Source organism: Halyomorpha halys, unplaced genomic scaffold, assembly GCF_000696795.3.
Source record: "Halyomorpha halys isolate HHAL.00 unplaced genomic scaffold, Hhal_1.1 Scaffold128.1, whole genome shotgun sequence".
Taxonomy (NCBI): domain Eukaryota; kingdom Metazoa; phylum Arthropoda; class Insecta; order Hemiptera; family Pentatomidae; genus Halyomorpha; species Halyomorpha halys.
The window spans coordinates 324,469-345,278 of record NW_027110898.1 but is presented as its reverse complement, the minus strand read 5'-3'; the positions used below and the strand labels follow the sequence as shown (position 1 = coordinate 345,278).

At 31.7% G+C, this 20,810-nt stretch overlaps 1 protein-coding gene across 1 annotated transcript in view; it reads right to left on the bottom strand.

Moving 5' to 3' along the window:
- The window catches only part of LOC106678192 (atrial natriuretic peptide receptor 1), a 1,188,520-nt gene that overhangs the window by 984,636 nt on the left and 183,074 nt on the right, over positions 1-20,810 (bottom strand). Inside the window, exon 3 of the mRNA XM_067048967.1 lies at positions 1,041-1,215. Within this exon, the coding sequence (XP_066905068.1) occupies positions 1,041-1,215 (175 nt within the window). The remainder of the gene's footprint in view (positions 1-1,040; positions 1,216-20,810) is intronic.

Genomic DNA, 20,810 nt, shown 5'->3' with positions numbered 1-20,810 from the left:
CCTTTAACAATCAGGATTCAGCCTTGACGAAGCCCTGTGAAGTCGGTTAAAACCTCCCCAGCGTGATATAAACTAGATAAATATTCAATATTTGAATACTTACAATCTAAATAGGCCTTCAAATTGTCTTTTTCCATAACTTTTTTATCCTTCTTATTTTTTTTTAATTATCCGTAGATTTTACTTTAAATTCAAATCATCAGTCGCAGAACAATAAACAGGTGTTTTGATAAAAAGTTTTGATGGTTTGTTAAAATTTGTCTTCTAATAAAGACATTAACAAGAGTATACGTGATGTAGTATCCAATATTGCTTGAAAGGATTTTCGAAGTTGATACAGGATACTTGTTAGAAAACTGATATGAACTAAGATTAATTCCTTAAAGGAAACTTAATAAAATCTATAGTTGAATAAAGAAAAATTAAAAATCTTACACTAAAGAAATTAAACCAACAGAGCATATTTTTAAACATTTTTTGATTTTATAAAAAATATTTAAAGGTTAACTACCATTTATATAGAGTAAAATAACCCAAATAAAAATAATAAACTCTGTACTTTTGATTTTTTAGTTTTTTTATATATTTATGAAATGAAAAATAAACTATTGTAAAAATACTTAATATGTTATTATCTATCATATTCTTCATCACAACTATCATCTTTTTTTGGCACTCAGGAGCGTTGATTTTTGATGAATGAATCGTTTAAAGAAAGGGAATTTCATGGAGAAGTGGTGAATCACTATTTCGGTTTTCAAATTCTTGCTGGAACTATTAAGTTATTTTGGAAAAAAATATATATTATTTATTTATTCTTGAAAAAAAAGTTATTTTAAAAAAATGAGATGTTCAGTGATTTTATCCCCTGAGGATAAGAGATGATTGAGACGTTAAAAATTTGGTTTTAAAAATTTCGACATAGACATCAATGCTCTAATACGTTCGCATGGAACGTAAGTTGTGTATTGTTCGAGAATCTTTCGTCTTTTATTTAAACTGATATAATAAACAATTAAAATATAACTTTTAATACTCACTCATCTAGAAGTGCTATAGTGAAATGGGCCATGGCAGCAAAGGACAGATGGCCCATCCTCACTAAAAGATGAAATTCGGAATTCGGTAGTGTTTTGTTTTTTGAAAAATCAAATGTCAAAGCTCCGGTTGTAAGTAATGGTGTCTGCCAGTACTTGAGTAGTCTACTAACAGAAGCTGTAACAAAAAGACAAAATAACATAAAAATGATCAGTAATTAATTTTATACGTGTATAATCACACAAGAAGCAACAAGATACTACACAATTCTTACATACATTCTGATGCGTACAGCTTTTATAATTTCTCTTAAAACTGATAACAACCCTTAATTCTCAGTCATTTTCATTTTATATAGTAGTATATTTTATGTAGGCATATATTATGTTCTTTACCAATATTTCTAAACTTTGATTAAAACAATATTTTAATATAAACTAACTCATAACTTCTGCAAGGTCAGCAATGCTATATCCTATCCTAAACAGAAATTCCAAACTAAAACCAGAAACAACTGTTCTTATATTTAAAACAATCCTCAAGTCTGGGGAACGGCATCCTTCACGAAAAGGAAAAAACTACAATATTTTCAAAATAAAGTCCTAAGAATCGCAGTTAATGAGTTAAGAAATAGCCTTGGTTCATAAGAAATAGCTAATTGCATCGCTAATTACATATGGAGTCAATAGAGGATTATATAAAAAAAACCGTTCATGAAGTTCCACTCATAGTTGCCGACAGTTAAAGGAGCAGTGACCTACAACCTGGGAAACCCAACCTCAACCCCAAGACTGAAGCCCAGACTACTGCAGAACATTCTTTTATACATTTTTATTAAATATAAAATTAATTCATAGTCACACTACCTCTATTTACTTATTATTATTTTTTGTTTTTTTCTCTTTTCTTCTCTCTTCCCTTTTTCAAATTAACTTGTTTCTTTTTACTATTAGAAGGCAATTGTTTGTTTTATTTAAGTGTACCAATATCATTATTTTTTGTTATTAATTTTACTTTCCTCTTTTATTAAGAAGCATTATTCTTATCTACTTATTTTATTAGTATTATTTTTTTTTTAATAAGAACATTGTATATACTTAGGGGTGTCATTTGTATGACTATACTCCCTCATAATCAACTGTTAAAATATATATATAATATAAATTATATCAACCATGTAAGGCCCACCAGGCCGATCTGGTATAAAAATAAAATAAAAAAAAATAAGAAATATTTTTATATAGATTTTTTTTTTAGTTCCACGAGCAAAAAATGCAAAGAGTTAAGAAAGATAGCTGGAAATCACACTTATAGAGAAGTAGTAATTAAAAAAAATATATTTTCCTTCATCATCTATCTATATTTTCAATGTGCTTCATGATATTGTATAATATAAGATAAATTAATAAAATGAAGATAGTTTTTTTATCAAAAATTGAAACTAGTATATTTTTAGTGTTTCATCTAGAGCATATTGTCATTACCTACTAATGTTGATTTTTTTCATAACGTAGATTTGTATATTCCTAATGATACATAAATTAAAGAAAAAGGAAGTAGTAGGTTTCTAAGGTTCACTTAGAAAAAAAAAATCAGCAATTCATGAGGAAATAAAATAAAGAAAGTATACAAAGGAAACATTTAACAGACGGAACAAAACAAAGTAAATCAGTGCCCCGTCCACCGTATTGACTGATTTCGACCCATTTTCTTTCTCTCTTTGCTTGGATATCTGTTGGAGTTCTACCGCCCTTACATGAATTTAATTCTAACTTCCTCAAGTTCAAAATCGTTTCAAAGAATCTTCTCTCAAATCAGTAAAGAATTGACCCATAAAAGTTTGGCCAATTGATCCTTTGGGATCAGTAATAATGTACAGTACAAAATCACGTAACTGCAGGCTTATCAAATAGGCATAATTCATCTTACATTAACATCAAAAAGTATACAAAGTTTGAACATTTAATAATTTGTATTTCTGTTCCAACGCGTTAATGTGCTGCTGCGACAGGTACGATCACCATTTTTTTCAAAAATAAATATGGTTAAATTACGTTGATTAAATTACGTTTAAGCATCTTTTTTTGAAATATTAATTATATCAATTCCATATAATGCTATTGTGCTTATGAGTGCGAATACAACAAATCAAATTTATTTAAAAATATAATCCATTCTTGAATCTTGAAATATACTTAATTGTGTATTTACGCAATACAATTGGTGAAGCAACTATATGGACTTTTTTTACCGTTCAAATGTAATTGAAATTATAAAATATTTCAAAAGTGAAAAATGTAATAATAAAGAGAGATATACTGAGTAATTCAGAAAGATAGAAAGGCATATTTGCACTGTCCAGAGAACAAGTTAGATTACTTCAAAGGCTCATAGCCAAAAACTCTTTTCTCTTTGGTACGAGTAAACCTAGTAAATATTTGCCGGTTCTGCAAATACTAAATACAAATACAATGCCTTATTACTTTACTACCTATTGGATGAAGTTCGTTATTAAACATAGCAAGCCCAAGTCGTACTCGAAATAAAAGTAAAAACATGAATTTTTTTTATTTCATGTGAAGTAAATAAGCTCAATTTATAACTAATATGAATAGCTAATGAGCTTATAGATTAATCTTCTTATGCCTCTAATAGTTGGTGAAATGAAACAGAAATGATTATTGAGATCCTTATTCGTCATTAGCTTGGACATCAGCGCAGAAGGCTATCTCTGCTGGTGAAGAATGAAGATGAAAATTTAGACAGAAACTAAATCCCTTCCTTCAGTCAAGACATCAACCAAGAGGAAAGATCCCTTACCACCTCCCAGGTCTTAGTGGAGGAGTGATCTCTTGGAAAAGAGGGTTTCCCCTACCCATAAAAAAATTGATATGCTGTGGGCCTATATACTCCAGCACAAAAGAAAGCTGCAGTTCTTCGTGGATAGCCCTGTTCCTGGACCTTTGCAGTTTAGTGCCTCAGGCAATCCGCCGTAGTATGGAGTTCTAGAAGTTCTGAAGTCGGTCGGGCGCAATCCTGTAAAGATTCCACAATAAAGGTGCACCATAGAGCAGCGTCCGACGAGTGGCTTTATATATATTTTTTTTTCATGACCCTCTTAAAGACCATTTCTGACATATGAGGAAGGGAGGATTATCTACAGGGTACACTAGAACAGTAGTGTTAGAGTAACAGACAGTGATATAATGATAACAAAATTTATGGGAGGAACCGTGATTGAAACATGCATGTGAAGAAAATTATATTGGTGCATTGTTTCACAAATAGAGTTAAAAAAAAAAGATTATAATAAACATAAGCAAAATCTGATTTAACCAAATTAATACCGGTCCATTGTTGCTTCCCTCTGAAGTTTGGCGTAATCGGATAAGCCATTTTCCCATTGCAGCTGTTCCGTGAAAAATATGTTTACACGATAATGTATTTCCATATATCGTTCATCTAAGAAAATCCTTTTCGGTGGTAGAGGGATATCTGCTTCTAAATCGTGGGAAGAAATCCATATCATTTATTCCAACATTATAGATTTATTATATATAAGTTTATTACAGACAGTTAATCATAACGTCTGGGGAATATGGAAAAAGTAGTTTAAGTTCAAAAATAGCCGAAATATTTAACCCTTAAATTACGCAGCACAGCATTTTGAAATCGATGTAGGTGTTTTACCAATCTTCAGTCAACAGGTGCCGATTCCGCCTGGGAGTTGACTTTTATTTCGTGACGGTCCCATTAAAACTAGACCACCCCTACACTCTGTTTAGTATAAGTCTGTACATAAAATTAAGTTTTTTCACCAAAATTTTTTTGTTTTACAGTAGATTGAAGAGTGGAGGTAAAAGTAGTACAAGTCCAAAATATTTTACAGTTGATAAAGCTCTTAACCTATTTCAGCCATTGTCTGACTTAAAATACTTTAACCGCGTCCACTAGATACAAATTAATAATAATAACTCCTCATCTAACGATTGAGACTAATTTTGACATTAAACATATTCAATGGGTTATGAACTACAGTACATTCAACAAAATCAGTGTGTAAGTGAAGGAAAAAATGAAATTGTAATGTAGAAATATCAACAAAAAAAAATTAAAAAACTTTTTTGTAGGTATTTTTGGTAATAAAATGATTTTGTACAGTTAAGTAATTGATTTTTGGTAACAACTGCTATCGGTCGGATCCTATCAAAGCCAAAGCACAATCTTCCTTTATAGACATTTGAAGCATAATAATCCAATTTTAATTTGGTTTAGGTTATAGATTAGAGGTCGTAGTTATTTCAAATTTACCGACTTGCTTCCATGTTCAATGTTCAATGTTTCCACTAGCTTGAGGCCTCTATCTTCGCCTCAGTCGTGCATAGTTCCCGTAGGTCACTTCTCTATTCTCATGACTGTTTTTGATAGGCTTTACAAATATATTGATCTTAAGTAATTATTCTTTTAACATGCCAAAGTTTTAATGAAGGTTCTTGTCATCCTGTAAAAAATAATGTTATCAGCAAATGCAGAAGTGAGAGGTTTTCTGCTTGGAGATCGGCATATCTTAAGTGAAATTTCCTCCTTAACCTTCTGAATAGTTGAATTCATAAAAGATATGAACAATAATAGATGCATGCTGATTCTTCTCGTGGTTGTTTAGATTTCTCGAGAGGTACCGTTCGGAAATCTTAATATGTATCTTGCTTTCTTGTATAGACTTTTTTAAAAAATTATTTCTTTATTGATATTTACAAGTGTACATTTTTTTAAAATATTTATTTATTGCTATTTACAACTGTCCATTATAATACATTTGGTAAATCTGATCTAAGTACAAGTGTACATAATAATACATTTATTAAATTTGATCTCAGTTAAAATGGAGTGATACAGGCGTGTAGATAATACCCATTGGTAGCACTCTAATGACGTTTTACATTAGCAGGTCACGTGGCCATCTTTTTTTAAGGTGCCTCGGAGGATTGTAAGAAATGGTAGAGGAAGCAAGATTAGAAAGTGGGATTGGGTGGTTAGGGAGTTTATAATAGAAAGAATGACATCTTGTTCGGGCTAGATTGGTTACATATGGAACATTAAGCTTATATAGACTTAAATTTATTTTCTGCTATATGACCATTATATATAACTTATGTATGGAAATGTATTAACTGTGTTTATGTATTACAAATACCCACCACGGGGGGGAGGGGAGGGGGACGATGGTGGCAGCGTGGTGACGCACTTGTCTACCAACCCAAAGGTTGCGAGTTAGAGCCCAGCTATATCCGGGATTTTTTTTCAAGCAAATAAATTCACAATCACTCACTCGCAGCCTCCCCCCGGACATTTGTGAGGCCCGTTAGCCAATGGGTGGCACTCACAAGAATAGGCGTGGAAGTGACGAACTCACCCTCTGAAAACCTGGTCAAGAGACACGCGATGTATATCCTCAGTACATTGTGCGAGGCCTTGGACCTCCACGGTCTGTCGTGCCAGAAAACAAACAAACAAACAATATATTATATACGTTTTTCTACAAAATAATTTAAAATACATTCAAACCACAACCTCCTTATCTAAAAACGTTCACTTCTAAACAATTTTCCGAGCCAAACATACTCAAATAGATTCCTTAGAGTTTGTTGTTTTATGGTTTACCTACATAGCTTCTCGTTTTACATTAACTACTCTCGTCAATTAAATTTTAAAAAGTAAATAATGTTTGTTATATGGAAGTAAGGAAATGGAAGATGAATCACAATGAAGTAAAATATACTTCTAACATAAATTTTTCAATTTCAATAGAGTTCAATAGATTAATTGTGTATATTTTATAAATTTTTAGCAATACTTGTATACATTACCAAACAATATTAGGTCATCTCTTTATGAATGATACATGTTTATCTAATAAGAAGTGAAAATTTAAATAACTGATACTCCAAGAGCTCAGCAATACCAAAAACTGATGTACATCCAAATCCTCATCCTTATTGATCGAAATATTGGACTTTAAAATAGCCGAGAGGTATCGAGGCCAGACCAAATGAAAACTAAACCCAATCACGCAATGTTTGCCACAAAGATACAATCAACTCGAGGAGAAGCGAAAACGTTTGAAGTCCCCAACTACCAATTACTAAAACAGAATAGCCTTTCAAAATAAATTAAGAGGAGGGAATCAATTAATAACATGAGAAAAACTCAACAGTATAAGGAAAAAGGGCTACCGGTTTTCTTTATTTGATAAATACACCCATCAATAAAGCTTAAGGGTAGAAAGGGCAATTGGTTATCAAAAAGCTTCGTTATAAAAACAAATGTAAAGGTCGGTTGCTTTTACGATTGAAAGAAAAATAACAAAATATAATTCCATGAAAATGAAACATGAAATAAAGAAAAAAATATTTAAATATTTATTGATAAAATAGTTCTAGACGCAATCATTCAAAGAGACAAAATGAAATTATGGTATTTTTCAAACATAATTGACACCATAAAAAATTGATAACTTTCTTCTTGAATGTTAATAATATGTATTTTTTATGGATCTTGAGGATCATTCAATAAGTCAACATTTAGCAACTTTATTGTTAGCATGGTCATGCCATTTGTTTATTACAGTGTGTTTTACATTGCTATGATACAACTAACTCAAGGTTTGTGCCAGAATTGTTCTTCCAGAGGATTTGTCTATGTCTTTAGTATGGCTCTTCTAACCCTGAAGATCCATAATCCGTGGATTTAATACCATCCTTCAACCCAAATGGTTGAACGTACACTGCTCAGTTGAGATGTTTACTCTAGGATATCTATGTGCCCCCAAACAATAAATATCTAAAAAAAATCGTGGCTAAATACCCACGTTTTGCCGTAGTTATGCACACATATAGCAAGACTTCTGTAAACGTTTTAAATTGAATACGTAAATTATCTAGGCAATCCTTCAAAATGACCTTTCCATGACCCTAATGTAAGCTTTAAACCATGACCCCCTCTAGCTTTAAAACGTGAAAATTAATATAACTTTATAAAAAATGGCAGTTCTTTACTTCTGCACTTCAACACTTAGTTCAGTATTTGAAAACTGGTTACATTTCTATTAAAAAACATTAAATACTGACTTAATCGAAAATCAGTTTTAGATACATTTATTTTGATACCACAGAATTAAATAATAATGAATCCGTATTATAAATTAATTAAATATTAGTTAGAGAACAGAAGCTAGAAGCTGATGATTTTGAATCTCAAGTAACATTTTGTTTTTGAGGTGGTTCTTTCATCAACTGAGTCCTTAAATAGAAAAGAATAAAATAGATCCATCACTAAATAATCCTGTAATTCAGAAAACACCTCAACATTTGGCCACTATGCCCAAGTTCAGACGCTAGGATGAAGTTAGTGAAGCAATTATTAACGTTAACGACCCAGCATGTACAGTTAGATCCCAATTAGAGATTAGAGGCAGAATTAATACGGCCATCTGTTAGTCATATGATAGGAGTAAAGGTCCGTTTTCCGCGGAATTTCTCACCTTTATTAGAAATAACCGTTAACTAAGAGAGAAGGGTTAAATATATCAAAGCTCTTCAAAACAATACAATGTATAATGAAAACGGAGATTACCACTGTCAACTAATTAAAAGATAACTTGCATAACAGTAGGACAAATTATGAAATGTTAAAGATGGCCTTGATAGATTAATCCACCAATACCTGTACTATCTCAAGGAAATAGTTTTTATATCATTTTTGTTTTTTCATATGTTGAGTATAAATTAAACAAAAATATGAATTTTACATTAAAAAATCTTTTCATTGGAATTTGTTTCAGCTACAGGCACTACAATAACTGCAATGTAACTGTTAAGAATGTTTATTTATTTTAATGTTTTTTTTTTAAGTTTTACAAACCTTCAAATGGGGCGTTTTACTAGGAATTCTAGTGAGTTGTTGGCACTCTTTAATTTATTATTATTACTTTTTTTTAAGAAAACAGAGAACAATCTTTATACATTTTTCCTCGATGGTTCCTTTAAATGCTATTTTTAGACAAAACAATCGATATGAAAATTTTAGAATTTCTATAAATCAGCCTTTGGTGATTTGATACTAAAAGCCTTATAATTTAAAGTAAAAAAAAATTGTAAATCACTGAAAACTCAGAATGCCTTAAAAAATTATTATGAGACATTTTTTAGCAACAGAGTAACTTTTATGTATTTTACTATTAAACAAAAGTTCAAATAAAGCTGTCTAGATCCACTGGATCTAAAGATACATATTTATTTTTTAGTTACTCTTAAAATTGTATCAACTACAGGTGGCAATAGGCTTGGGGGGTTAAAGATGCCTATGAAAGTGAATCCTACTTCAACGATTCAAAGCGAGGCTACAACATAGGCAATGGGCTAGAATTGCTTTTGGAGACAATCAAAAAAAATATTTTTCAAAAAAGTATGAATGCCTTGTGTTTAAAAGAATCCACACTCTAAAAATATAAAGCCTATGTAGTATGCTTAGAATCCTATATACAAATAGGCATTCCTAAAATAAACTGCTTAAAGAAAATAACTAGTAACAAGTAATTAAAGGGAATAATGGTTAAGAAATGATTGAAAGAAATAACTTTTTAAAGGAAATAACAATACATAATAATTAACACGAGAAAATATTAATTATCAGCCTATTTGCAAAGGATAGAGAGGAACAGAAATTGAACACGAATCAGAAGTCTGAGTTTTTTCATTTTCATTAACCTTTTTTTGAACGTTTGGTATATTTTTCTTGATCAGTCACAAAAAAACTAGTGAAAATAATTTATAAAACCAGAGAAAATTATTCAACTTATTTTTTAGTAATCAACAAATAATTTAGCAGTTAGCAAACGGTAAGTCAATGAGATATACTTGTACTTGATAGGAAGAAGGAAGAGTTCCAACGAAGTGATGAAGAGGTTGGCGTTCGCCCTTAAGGCCAAAGATAAAGGGTCCCGCTAATGGAATAAACAAGGTAATTATAGCTCATACGAATATCGAAGTAATTAACTTAACCGTCCTTAATTATATCCTTATGTTTTAGACATTAAATACAATAATTTTCTTAATTTTAATGTTTTGAAAATCATTATGCTTAGTCCTGGCAAGTGGTTTACTTATAATAAAGTAACTTGTTATTACTTATAAAAATCCAGTAGCATACAATACTCGCTGCACATTTATTAAGAAACTGCTAGTTACTACGTTTTTAAACTGAGAGTAATTAAAATCTGTAGGTTATCCTTAGCAGTGTAGTTTAAGTAGTATAGTATACAAACGGATCTAGAAGTGAATAAATCACATTGCTGTTAAGTTTATAAATGACAAATATTTCATAATAGAACTTAAGACACTATAAATTCGTTAGTGAGTGAAAAACGAATGAAACTGTGCTAAATAACCTTTTTTTAAAAATGTTTATCTTAAAACTTTGGTAAGTAAAAATTCCTGTTACTAGTTATTTTTTATTATATGCTATATTTGACTCAATTTATTTACATTAAAAAATAAGAACTCGTTTAATGATAAAATTATTTCATTAACTTTTATTTTATAGTGGGGGCAGGTGATTATTTACTTTATTTTGGAGTTATATTCGAAACATACTCATTACACATTTTTCTCAATGAGAGCAGTATAGATAACAAACACATGTGTCATGACTTGCTGAAAGTTGAAGCATAACTGGGTTTCCCACACTCCAAATAAACTTTTAACATAAAAACATATAGCTCTCATCATTTAAAAGATAAAGTTTAACTAGATCAAATTTTTATTTATTCACCACTGGCGTCTTTTAATGTGGCACATCATATACGGTAAATAGGTACCTGTCTTGTATCTCTAGCTAAATTCCAAAACTTCTAGTTCTCTGTTTTTTAGCCCATATAAGAGGCTGTAATTCAAACACGAGAGGACATATTTCAGTTATGTTTTATTTTTTCAAGACAATAAATATTCAACACCCGTACAAAATTAGAAGAAAATCTGAGATGATAAAATTGAAAAGTGTGTTGATTTCACGTGGAGAATTGGTAACAATTCAATTGGCCAACGCACGTTTAGAGAATGAAGAGCGGCTACTATATATACACTGTCGGAATAGAAATTGATTGACAACACTATGATGATAATCAAGTTATCATATACCTATGCTTTATATGTCCTGTACTGAAGCTGCTTTAATGACGAGAGCATTGTTGACATATGCCTTTGATATTTATGGCTATAAAGAAAAGTACCTTTTTTGATTTATTTCAAAACTTTTCCATTAAAAATTTATATAAAATAATTTATATGCTAACGCTATATAATAAATAGAAATATTTATCTTTTTTAATCAAATTGTGATAACATTTACATACATTATTCAGTTTATCCAGCACGGAATAAAAAAAAAACCGTAAACCTTCTTGTAAGCAATGATAGACAATAGGTTACTAATAGTTAAATGTTTCACCATGTTTTGCTCCAAAGCACTTCTTTTTAGCTTACGATCATAAAATCGATGAACAGATTTTTAAAAAAATATTTTTCTATCTGTGACCAGGATTCTACCAGGGGAATTGAATTTCCAACTTCAAAACCCCAAAATGTAAATATTTTAATAAAAAACCAGAGGTAACAATCTCATAATCTTATTATAACGAGTAACTTATTGAAAGTAAGTTTCTAAATTAGTGTGAACCATCATTATTATAATAAGAATAAAAACCAAAATCATTTACTTGTATAGCAGCATAAATTTATATCATAAGGCAGTACACAGTACTGCCACTGTTCTAAAGTACTGGATATATAATAAAGATTTATGAGGAAAGGTTTTTATAGGGTAGTAAATACAAGTTGGCAAAGCGTCAAAAGTTCTATTCCCAAATCAAAGTCAAATGTTGAAGTGGTTTGCTGATTGGAGTAGACGATATCTGTGAGAAGATTCTCCTTCAATCTTCTGCGTCGTTAACTTAGAATCCTTTAAGAAAACCCAATTTGTTTGGAATCCACGGATAACTTAGTAGATAAAGTTCTGCCGTAAAGTAAAACAAACATGATTTAAGGAGAGATTAGAATTTAATGAGTTAAATCTGGCGTCTATTAACTTATTTTAAAACATATAAGATATTATCGTAATGATGAGATGGAATATTTTGAACGGACATTTAAAGCCAGTGACATCACTCAGTGTCATATCACGTATTGGGCTATAAAATAAGTTTGTAGCGTTTTTTACTGGTGATTTCAATAAGAACTTCAGATTCTTGTAGATATTTCTAATCAATAATATATGACCCTTGTCTTAGAGTGAGGTTTGTGACCAATTATTGAATTTAGTCATCAACTGTTAAAGGACGACCCAAGCGCTTTGCGTCTTCCAAGTAAAATTTACGGTTCTGAACCGAGCGAACCAGTAACGGACGGTGCTTTCTACTGAAGCATCATCGCTATACACATTGCAAATTTTGTTGACCGCCTGTGGAACGAATTTTCCTTTTCGGAAATAAAACATCATTAAATGACGAAAATTTAAAAAAAGTTTTTTTTTCTCTTCAGTTTTGATCAAGTAAAATAAGTGGTAAGAAATCTCAGTTAAAACTGATGCATAAAAGCACCTTAACTAACCTTTTTTTAAAAGATATGCACACTATTGACCAAGTAGACCTTATTTTATAAGCACAGAGAGAATTAAATTGGAATATTGAAAAACGCTACAAACCTATTTTATACTTAATAATATTTTGATAACCCGCCCACAATGGTACAACTAAAAAATGGCAACACATACCACTTTCCTGGAAACTCAGCTGTTGCCAGCAAAATATCCATTCTTCGCACTGAAAAACTTGCACTTGATTTTCCAGTTCCGATTTCGTCACGCCTATATCACAAGACATCGAAATATTTATAGAACAGTGAAAATGTTGCATTGGATGACACAAAAAAAAGTATATGCGGATAAAAATGTTTTAAAAACGTTACGAAGTGCATTGTGGCGGAAGTTTACCCATCAATACGCCTTGTACAAATCAATGGATGGACTCAGAAGTTTCTGGGTTTTTTTCTCTTTCTTAAAACAAATGCTAAAACGCGCACAGCCTCGACTAAATCCATTTTGAAATTGATGTAAAGCAACTATATAGTTGTCAGTGAGCGCTTGGAACATAATTGGGCAACTTTCGACGGACTATATTTTTTAATCACCTATAAAAAATAAGTAAAAAGTTGCCAGTGTGTAGCTTGCCTTAGTAATTGTAAAATGGTGATTTTATAAAATCATAACCATACGATATTTAATGATAATTTATATATTTAAATATGTAACAAGGATAAGGCATTTATGAATACGTACAATTGTCTTTTTTTCATCAAGCAATGATTTAATCAGTTTTTATATAGAATAATCCAGCTAGCGACAGTAATTAATAATAAAAAATAATAGTACTTGCTAAAATGGTGGACCAATATATCACAAATGTGAGAGGAGTAAATAGTGGACAAAACACAGGCGACTAGAACAGGAGTGTTTACACCGACTAAGTCAATCTAAGGACTTTCATTAGATTCCGACCTCGTTTTTCCACTTCCCTCTGCGCGGTCTCTAGATCATTAGTAGTAAGTATAAGTTTGGATTTGGTAAAGATTTATATAATTATTTAACAAAATTAATTACTTAACAACTAACGCATTTTACTGTCGGAGTTACTGCAAACAAGAGCTTTCTTAGTTCATCCGGACAGGAAAAGAGAGAGAAGAGTGAAATAAAGGGACCCGGTATAAATCGTCCCAAACGCTTCCCACAGCCAAACAGATGACCTAATAACAAAATTCCAGAAGGAAAAGTTTCTACTTCTACTTCTATAGTTTCACCAACTATTGCTTTTAAACTACAAATCTACACTTGCGGATGATAAAGGACGATAAATTCAGGTTTGCCGATAAAACTTACTCTTTAATGTCATTTATAATCATTGCAACTCATGAAGAATGCTATAATTTGTAAGGATTTGTTACATTGTAAGGAAATACTGTTTCAGGAACAACTGATGTGTAAGGAAGAAAGTTGTTCATCAACCTCCAGTGATTTCCTCAATTAAAGATACCCATTTTATAGAGGCTTGGTGAACCGTAGATGACTCACAAACTCACAGGATTGACTCACCGCTATTGTAATAGAATAAATAATTATCTGGGTTTTCATTTTAGGAAGTTTGATAAATTAATTTATATAAATGTTTAAGGTTAAAAAACTTCCAAAGATGATTATAAACTGTTTTTATATTTTTTTTCATTGTTTCGGGACAATTGTCTCATATTTATTCACCTTTATAATCCCCATACTTGTCATACTTTAAATTTCACTATTGAAATCATGTCATGAATATAACATGGTCGAAAATTGTGTTTATTACAAAATTAGAAAATAATTATCTACCACAGCTGGATTCGAATACAAGCTTTAGTAACACAGCGCCATATTCACTGGGCTAACCCCGCTCTCTCTAAAAAAAGGATGGAAGACCCTGAAAAACGCATATTCCAATCAGACGGATTTTAGAATTTGGTATTCTCAACGACATTATTATTTTGCAGGCCCTATGTTATTATATAAAATGTTAAATTTTTTTTCCATTTTTTATGGAAATATTTATTTTATCTAAAAAAGTTTTAAGTCGTTCGATTTTACTACAGAAGTGGGCCTAATTACTTAGAAATCGAATGCTAGGATATTCTACTGGACCTTTAAATAAGATTTTACTTCTTTTCTGGACTTCTATGGTTGACTTAACGTTACCCATTCCACTTCAGTTCCAATTTACTTTCCTGGAAGTCCTGGGTTTTTAATATAAATACTCTGGTGATTTATAATGGAAGATGACGCTGCTGGTACATAAAAAGCCTCTTTCCTGGACGTTAAGATATAATTATAATCATTTGCCATTCTCCGATTTTGAATTCAAGTGGTACTGACCGTCTAATTTAAAGACTCCCTCTCATTCAAGAGCACTTCTGAAAGTTTCTAAAATGACTTCTTGACCTCATAGGTCACTCATTGTGGATTTCAAGGACAAGTATTTTAGCATCAACGTGTTTAAAAGGCAAACTTCAACAGATTTCATCTGCTCATCAAACTTGATGTAATGTAATCTTAGTAATAGGCAGTAGTGAGATCTCGTTTTTGAAGTTATATGTGAGGGGTTAGTTAGGGAAGTTAATATGAAGGGATATGTGAGAAAAATAGAATTATTTTTATTAGGCCTAGTATCTATGATCTATAATCTATAAACTAGTGAAATCTATTTAGGTGTTTTAACAAACAAACTTAGTTAAGTTATATTGTTTCTATCCCCGTCAACAGCTAGATATAATTTAGCCTGCAGGAGCCAATTATACTTAGACTCTCTCTCTCTCTCTCTCTATATATATATATATATATATACACCTGGTATCGAGCACATACAAAACTCAAGAGAAGTTGAGAATAAATTAAAAAAGCGTGAAATTATTCCAATTTGATCGTATAATACATAATGTGGCAGTCGTGGTGTCTTTTGAATCTTCAAAACTTTAAACGAGAACTTTAATCTTCCAAACATCTACGGTCTACGAAGAAGCCTTCAGAGATTTAATTGATTTAAAACTTTTCCAATTTGCAAGTGATTTAAAGGTATTATAAGAAATGATATGACCTATTAAATTTAACATGGCTAAACTTTTTGTTAATGATTTTCTGTAAAACGCAAGATATCGGATTAGTATGACTACCTAATTTTTGTCAATGTTTGCTGTCAATGAAAAATTAAGAGTTATTGTTCAGAATACATCTCACTCAGAAAGAGCATTCCTACAATAAATTATTGGTTTGAGGTAAAACCATTAGCTTACTAGTGATTTGGGGAATATTCCTTGAAATTTGTTCCTTTTCTGGTCATATTTGTATACACGACACCTTTAAATGGGGTTTGTAAGAAATTTTGAACATAATGTTTGTAACCTTTTTGAATAATATTTTACAACATTTTTTTTTTCAATTTGAAGAAAGCTTTAAAGATTCAAAATTTCTAACCAGGGTTTTAAAATTATTAGAGAGGACAACCCAACAATAAATAGGAAATCCCCTAATTTCACAATCTCTACTATATGAAACCCAAAGTACAATTCTTCTTCTTGTTTTAAAAACCAGTAGTATTTGTAACTATTTTTATATTCATTAACTTAAAAAAAAAAAATTTAAAAGTTTTTCGTTTACAAAACGTGTACTCCTGTTTCTTGAGTACAAAAGAAGAAGTCTTACAGGCTTAATAACATACTAGCTTCTAATCTTTCTCTCTACCTCATGTTTGTATTTATAAACTTATAAATATCAAAATTAAGTAAGAAATAGTTTATCGATATATGCTCATTTCTATATAAATACAAAGGAACAAGAATATCTTACACTAGCACTGGATGAGTGTAAAGATCTCAAAATTTCCTTCTTTTTAAAAGTCACAATGAAAGTTTGTCTAGTAAAATTATTCTAAACCATGCGTTGTACTCAGTCATTTTCCATAAACACTAGTTTTTGCCATGAGACTTTTTATAGTATACTAAATATAATCTATATGTTAGACAATCAATTTCAGTAAGAACTTTTTTATTATTTTACCCAATTGAACTTTATCCAATTATATTTCTTATACAGTGAGAGGATCTTCGCGTGGGTTCACTAATGCGTAGAGGAGCGACCAACGGATGGTGGATGTGAGTATGGTCGGTGGAAATTTCTGCCAACCAGTCCAATGGAATTGCTGACCAACAATGAGAGCGGTCCCCAAGGCTTGCTTGAGGGTGTGACAGATGGAATGCCCTACTTACATATTTTTTAGTCCACAAAAACTCTCCGGATTATGAGGTAAAATAATCCCCTTTTCGGGTGTCCGGGTGGGGATTGCTTCGGGGATTCATGGCGTAAATTGAAGGTATAGGGACGTGGAACGTAAGGAGTTTGAATTTCATTGGTGGGATAAAATTAGTCGCAAACTAGCTTAACAGATATAATATAGATATGCGGAACTGACAAGGGGAAGGCTCGTTAAAGGGAGAGAAGTACACTGTTTGGTAGGAAGGGAGCAGTGATTATTTATTAGGTACTGGATTTCTAATTATGAATAGATTGCTTTCCATATTGAGGGATATCAAGTTCTTAAGTGATAGGATATCGGTGGCAATATTTCGGGGACGTTGGATTAAGTTTGCTCTGATAAACATTCATTCTCCGACCGAAGTCAGTGATGAAGAGATTAAATGGGAATGCTATGACAATATGATATGCTGTTTGAAAATAATATTTGGAGGTGCAAACGCAAAGACTGATAGAGAAGAAGTATATATTCAACAATCGATAAAAAAAAGTTTGTACGCATAAAGTAACGATGACGGAATACGACTTTGCCTATCGAAAAACCTAATAATCAAAAGGATTAAGTTTAAACGTAACGGTATTCACAAATATACTTGGACATCATCAGATTCGCAAACACGTAATCAAATCGTCCATGTCTTGGTACAACATAGATAGCTAAATAGTATAACTAACGTGAGACCTTATCGAAGGGCAGAATGTGGGTCAGATCATGAACTAGTAACAACGAAAATTCGACAAAAACTTAATATAAAGAAGAGAAATAACAACGGTTTTCATCCGAAAAATTTCGATCTGGATAAATTAAAAATTCTTTCTATTCGAAAATCCCTTTCGCTGTCGAAATAAAAAAAAAGATTTGAAGTATTTAGCGATGATGGTCGCGAAGACATTAAGAAGTTGTGGTTAAGAAATCAGATATAATATTAAAGAGGTTGGTAATTTTTTCCCCGGAAAAACGCGAAAGTAATAAAAACAAATCCAGGTTCGATGAAGACTCTCTTAAAATATTCCAACGAAGAAAATCCTCAATAATCCTAGAAAAAATAATGTTACTTTCGGGCCTCGAAGAATGAGACGAATAAACTTCTCCGAGATATTAAAAACAAAAACGTCTAAAAAATAAAATAATAGAGATAGGTAATAACAAAATCTAAATAGCGTAAGAAAAATGTACAAAGGTACTAACGGTTCGCGTAAATTTCGCTCTGTAGTGACGGAAATAAGGGATGAAAAAAAAACAGTAAGGAACTAGGTCTTGAAATTAATACGCATAAACAAAATTTACGGTTAGCTGCAAAAAAAAAAAAAAAAGAGAGATTTCGGTGATATAGATATAGTAAGAAATACATTTAAACAGGTAGATAGTTTTAAGTATTTAGTTTCTACGATAACCAGAAAAAATGAAATTGATAATATGGATTATTAGGAAATAAAAGTGGAGTTGAAGCCGGGAAATGCTTGTTATTTTTAATTTCGAAACTGCCTACCTCGCTCGCCCCTTCTTTCCAAAAACTTAAAAATTAGAATTTACAAAACTACTATCCTTTTCACTGTTTTCGAAAATAAAGTATTACTTAAAATATTCAGACTGAAAAAGAATGAATTAACGGGAGAAATTAGGAGGGTACACAACGCTAATTTAAGGGAACTATAATTCCTGCCCGGTAAATATAATTCAGGTTATGCACTGCGGCGTATAAGATGGGCGAGTAAGGTTGTAGGGCTTAATAAAAAGCGGATCCTTTTAAAAAGCGGAATATTTTAATAAACAATTAACCGACGGGTAAACCAAGCCGTAAATGGGAGGATTGCGTTAAAACGTATTTAGCAGATTTGGGTTTGCAAGGGGTATCACTGGAAGGATGTATGTACAGAACTATAGGTGGTATCGCCATCGAACCTTTAGTCTTTATTATTATTATTATAGTGAGAGGATATTAACTTCACCTTCTCACTTCTAAGGTCTTAAACAAGTTTAGTTTAATGCTCTTTCTTTGTTTTAATCTAATCACTGGAGGTAACGAGATTTTTTCCCTAAAGAAGAAAAAATAGTTTATGCAGTCAAAACGTTAAGTAAGTTTCTGAGGATGGCAATCCCCAAAACTTGTTAGCGAGTTAGCCTTGGGCTAAGTTCCTTCAAGCAAACGTTTCCAACGTCACCAACTTCACTCTAATCCGAAATCTAAGTTATTCGAAATACACAAACTTGGCAGAATAAGCAATAAGCAGTATTCGTATCAAGTCCCTTTCATTAAAAACTTTTCAAGGTTTCATTAGAAAATATAATGAAAAGAAACGTTATTACAGATATTTTATTTTTAGGAGTACCTATTAAATCTCTTATTTCCCAAAAAATATAATTATGAAACAATAATCCTAAAAAATACAATTGGTTACATCAGTGTTATTAAAATGAAACAAGCTCGTTGTATATTGTGGTGCATTGATACACCGCTTCATCCCGAATAAAATTAAATTGAATACTTAAGATCGAAATATATTTCCGTCAGAGAGAGGGAAAATTTTAGAACTATCTGCAGAGCACTATGTTTCAACTTCGTCTAGCAGTCATATCTTTCAGAAGATCAGCAGACGTAAAGGTCATAATAAGAATATAAGTATTCATAAGAGAATAAGTAACTAGTTTTATTACGAGGGTAATGATAATATTATCCTACTGTTTGAAATATTTGTGAACAAAAAGTAAATAAATTTATGATAGAAATAAAATTATAATAGAAATAAAGTTATGATCAAAACTAAACATAATTTGTGCATAACACAAAAACCTGCAATCTGCCTATTTAAAACAAAACCAAAAACTAAAAATTGAAAACGGGCAATTATTAGCAAAGATATGACATGTTAAATTTAAAAAAATTGTTGCATAATTTAGCTATTTTCCCTTATAATTTTGATTACTAGAAAATTCTTTACCAATTTATCCCATGATATTTATTTCGAATTTTTTTTCGTACCCTCCTATAGAAAATTAGTTAATTTCAAGTATTATATAAAATAAAAGACATACAAGTGCTAAATCCTTGTTTTACCTGGAGGTATTTTAAGGTTGATAAGTGTGTGGAGAGACGCAAGCGCTTGTTATATATTGAGCGGGGAGGGTCCGCTTTGCTAGCGGTGAATTATAGCAGATTCAGACTGCAGAGCCCACACCTTCCCTCGGTGAGTACATCTACCAGGGGAATAGTTCCTAACCTTCTCCCAGGTTATGACAGAGGGGAGATTTACCTGAACAGTGGGTTGATGCAGGCCTTTAGTCCATTAACAACTTTATGTGACTCCGGCCAATGTACTCCGGCACAGAGGGAAGCTCATGTGTTTCTGGCCCTCTGTAACGTTGTGCCCGTCACTATTCGCCGAAGGATGGAGTCCTGAAAGCTATGCAGTTTTTGAAGAGTGCTATTGTATAGGTGTCACAGTAGGGGTGCACCGTAGAGCAGCGTAGGTCTTAACAGCTTTTTAAATCTGCAGCTGTAGTTTAAGAGAGTAATGCGGCAATTATAGCCGGTGCTATATAGCCTCATGTCTTCTGGCGGGCTATTTTGAACCTCTCACGACATGGCTGGAGAAGGTGAGGTGACGATCGAGTGTGACTCCCAGGTAGAAGAGATTATTTCGAAATGTTCGTTGTGCTTCTGGGAAGCTTTAAAACTATAGAATTCGTAGATCTATCAAGTAGAAAGAAAGTTAAACATCATTTGCGCATATCTCATAAAGGATACGTCGATATATCGTTACAATATGATAGGTAATTAAATTATCTAAAAAATAGCAAACGTACATCAGTAGTGAGAATACGGGCGAGCTGG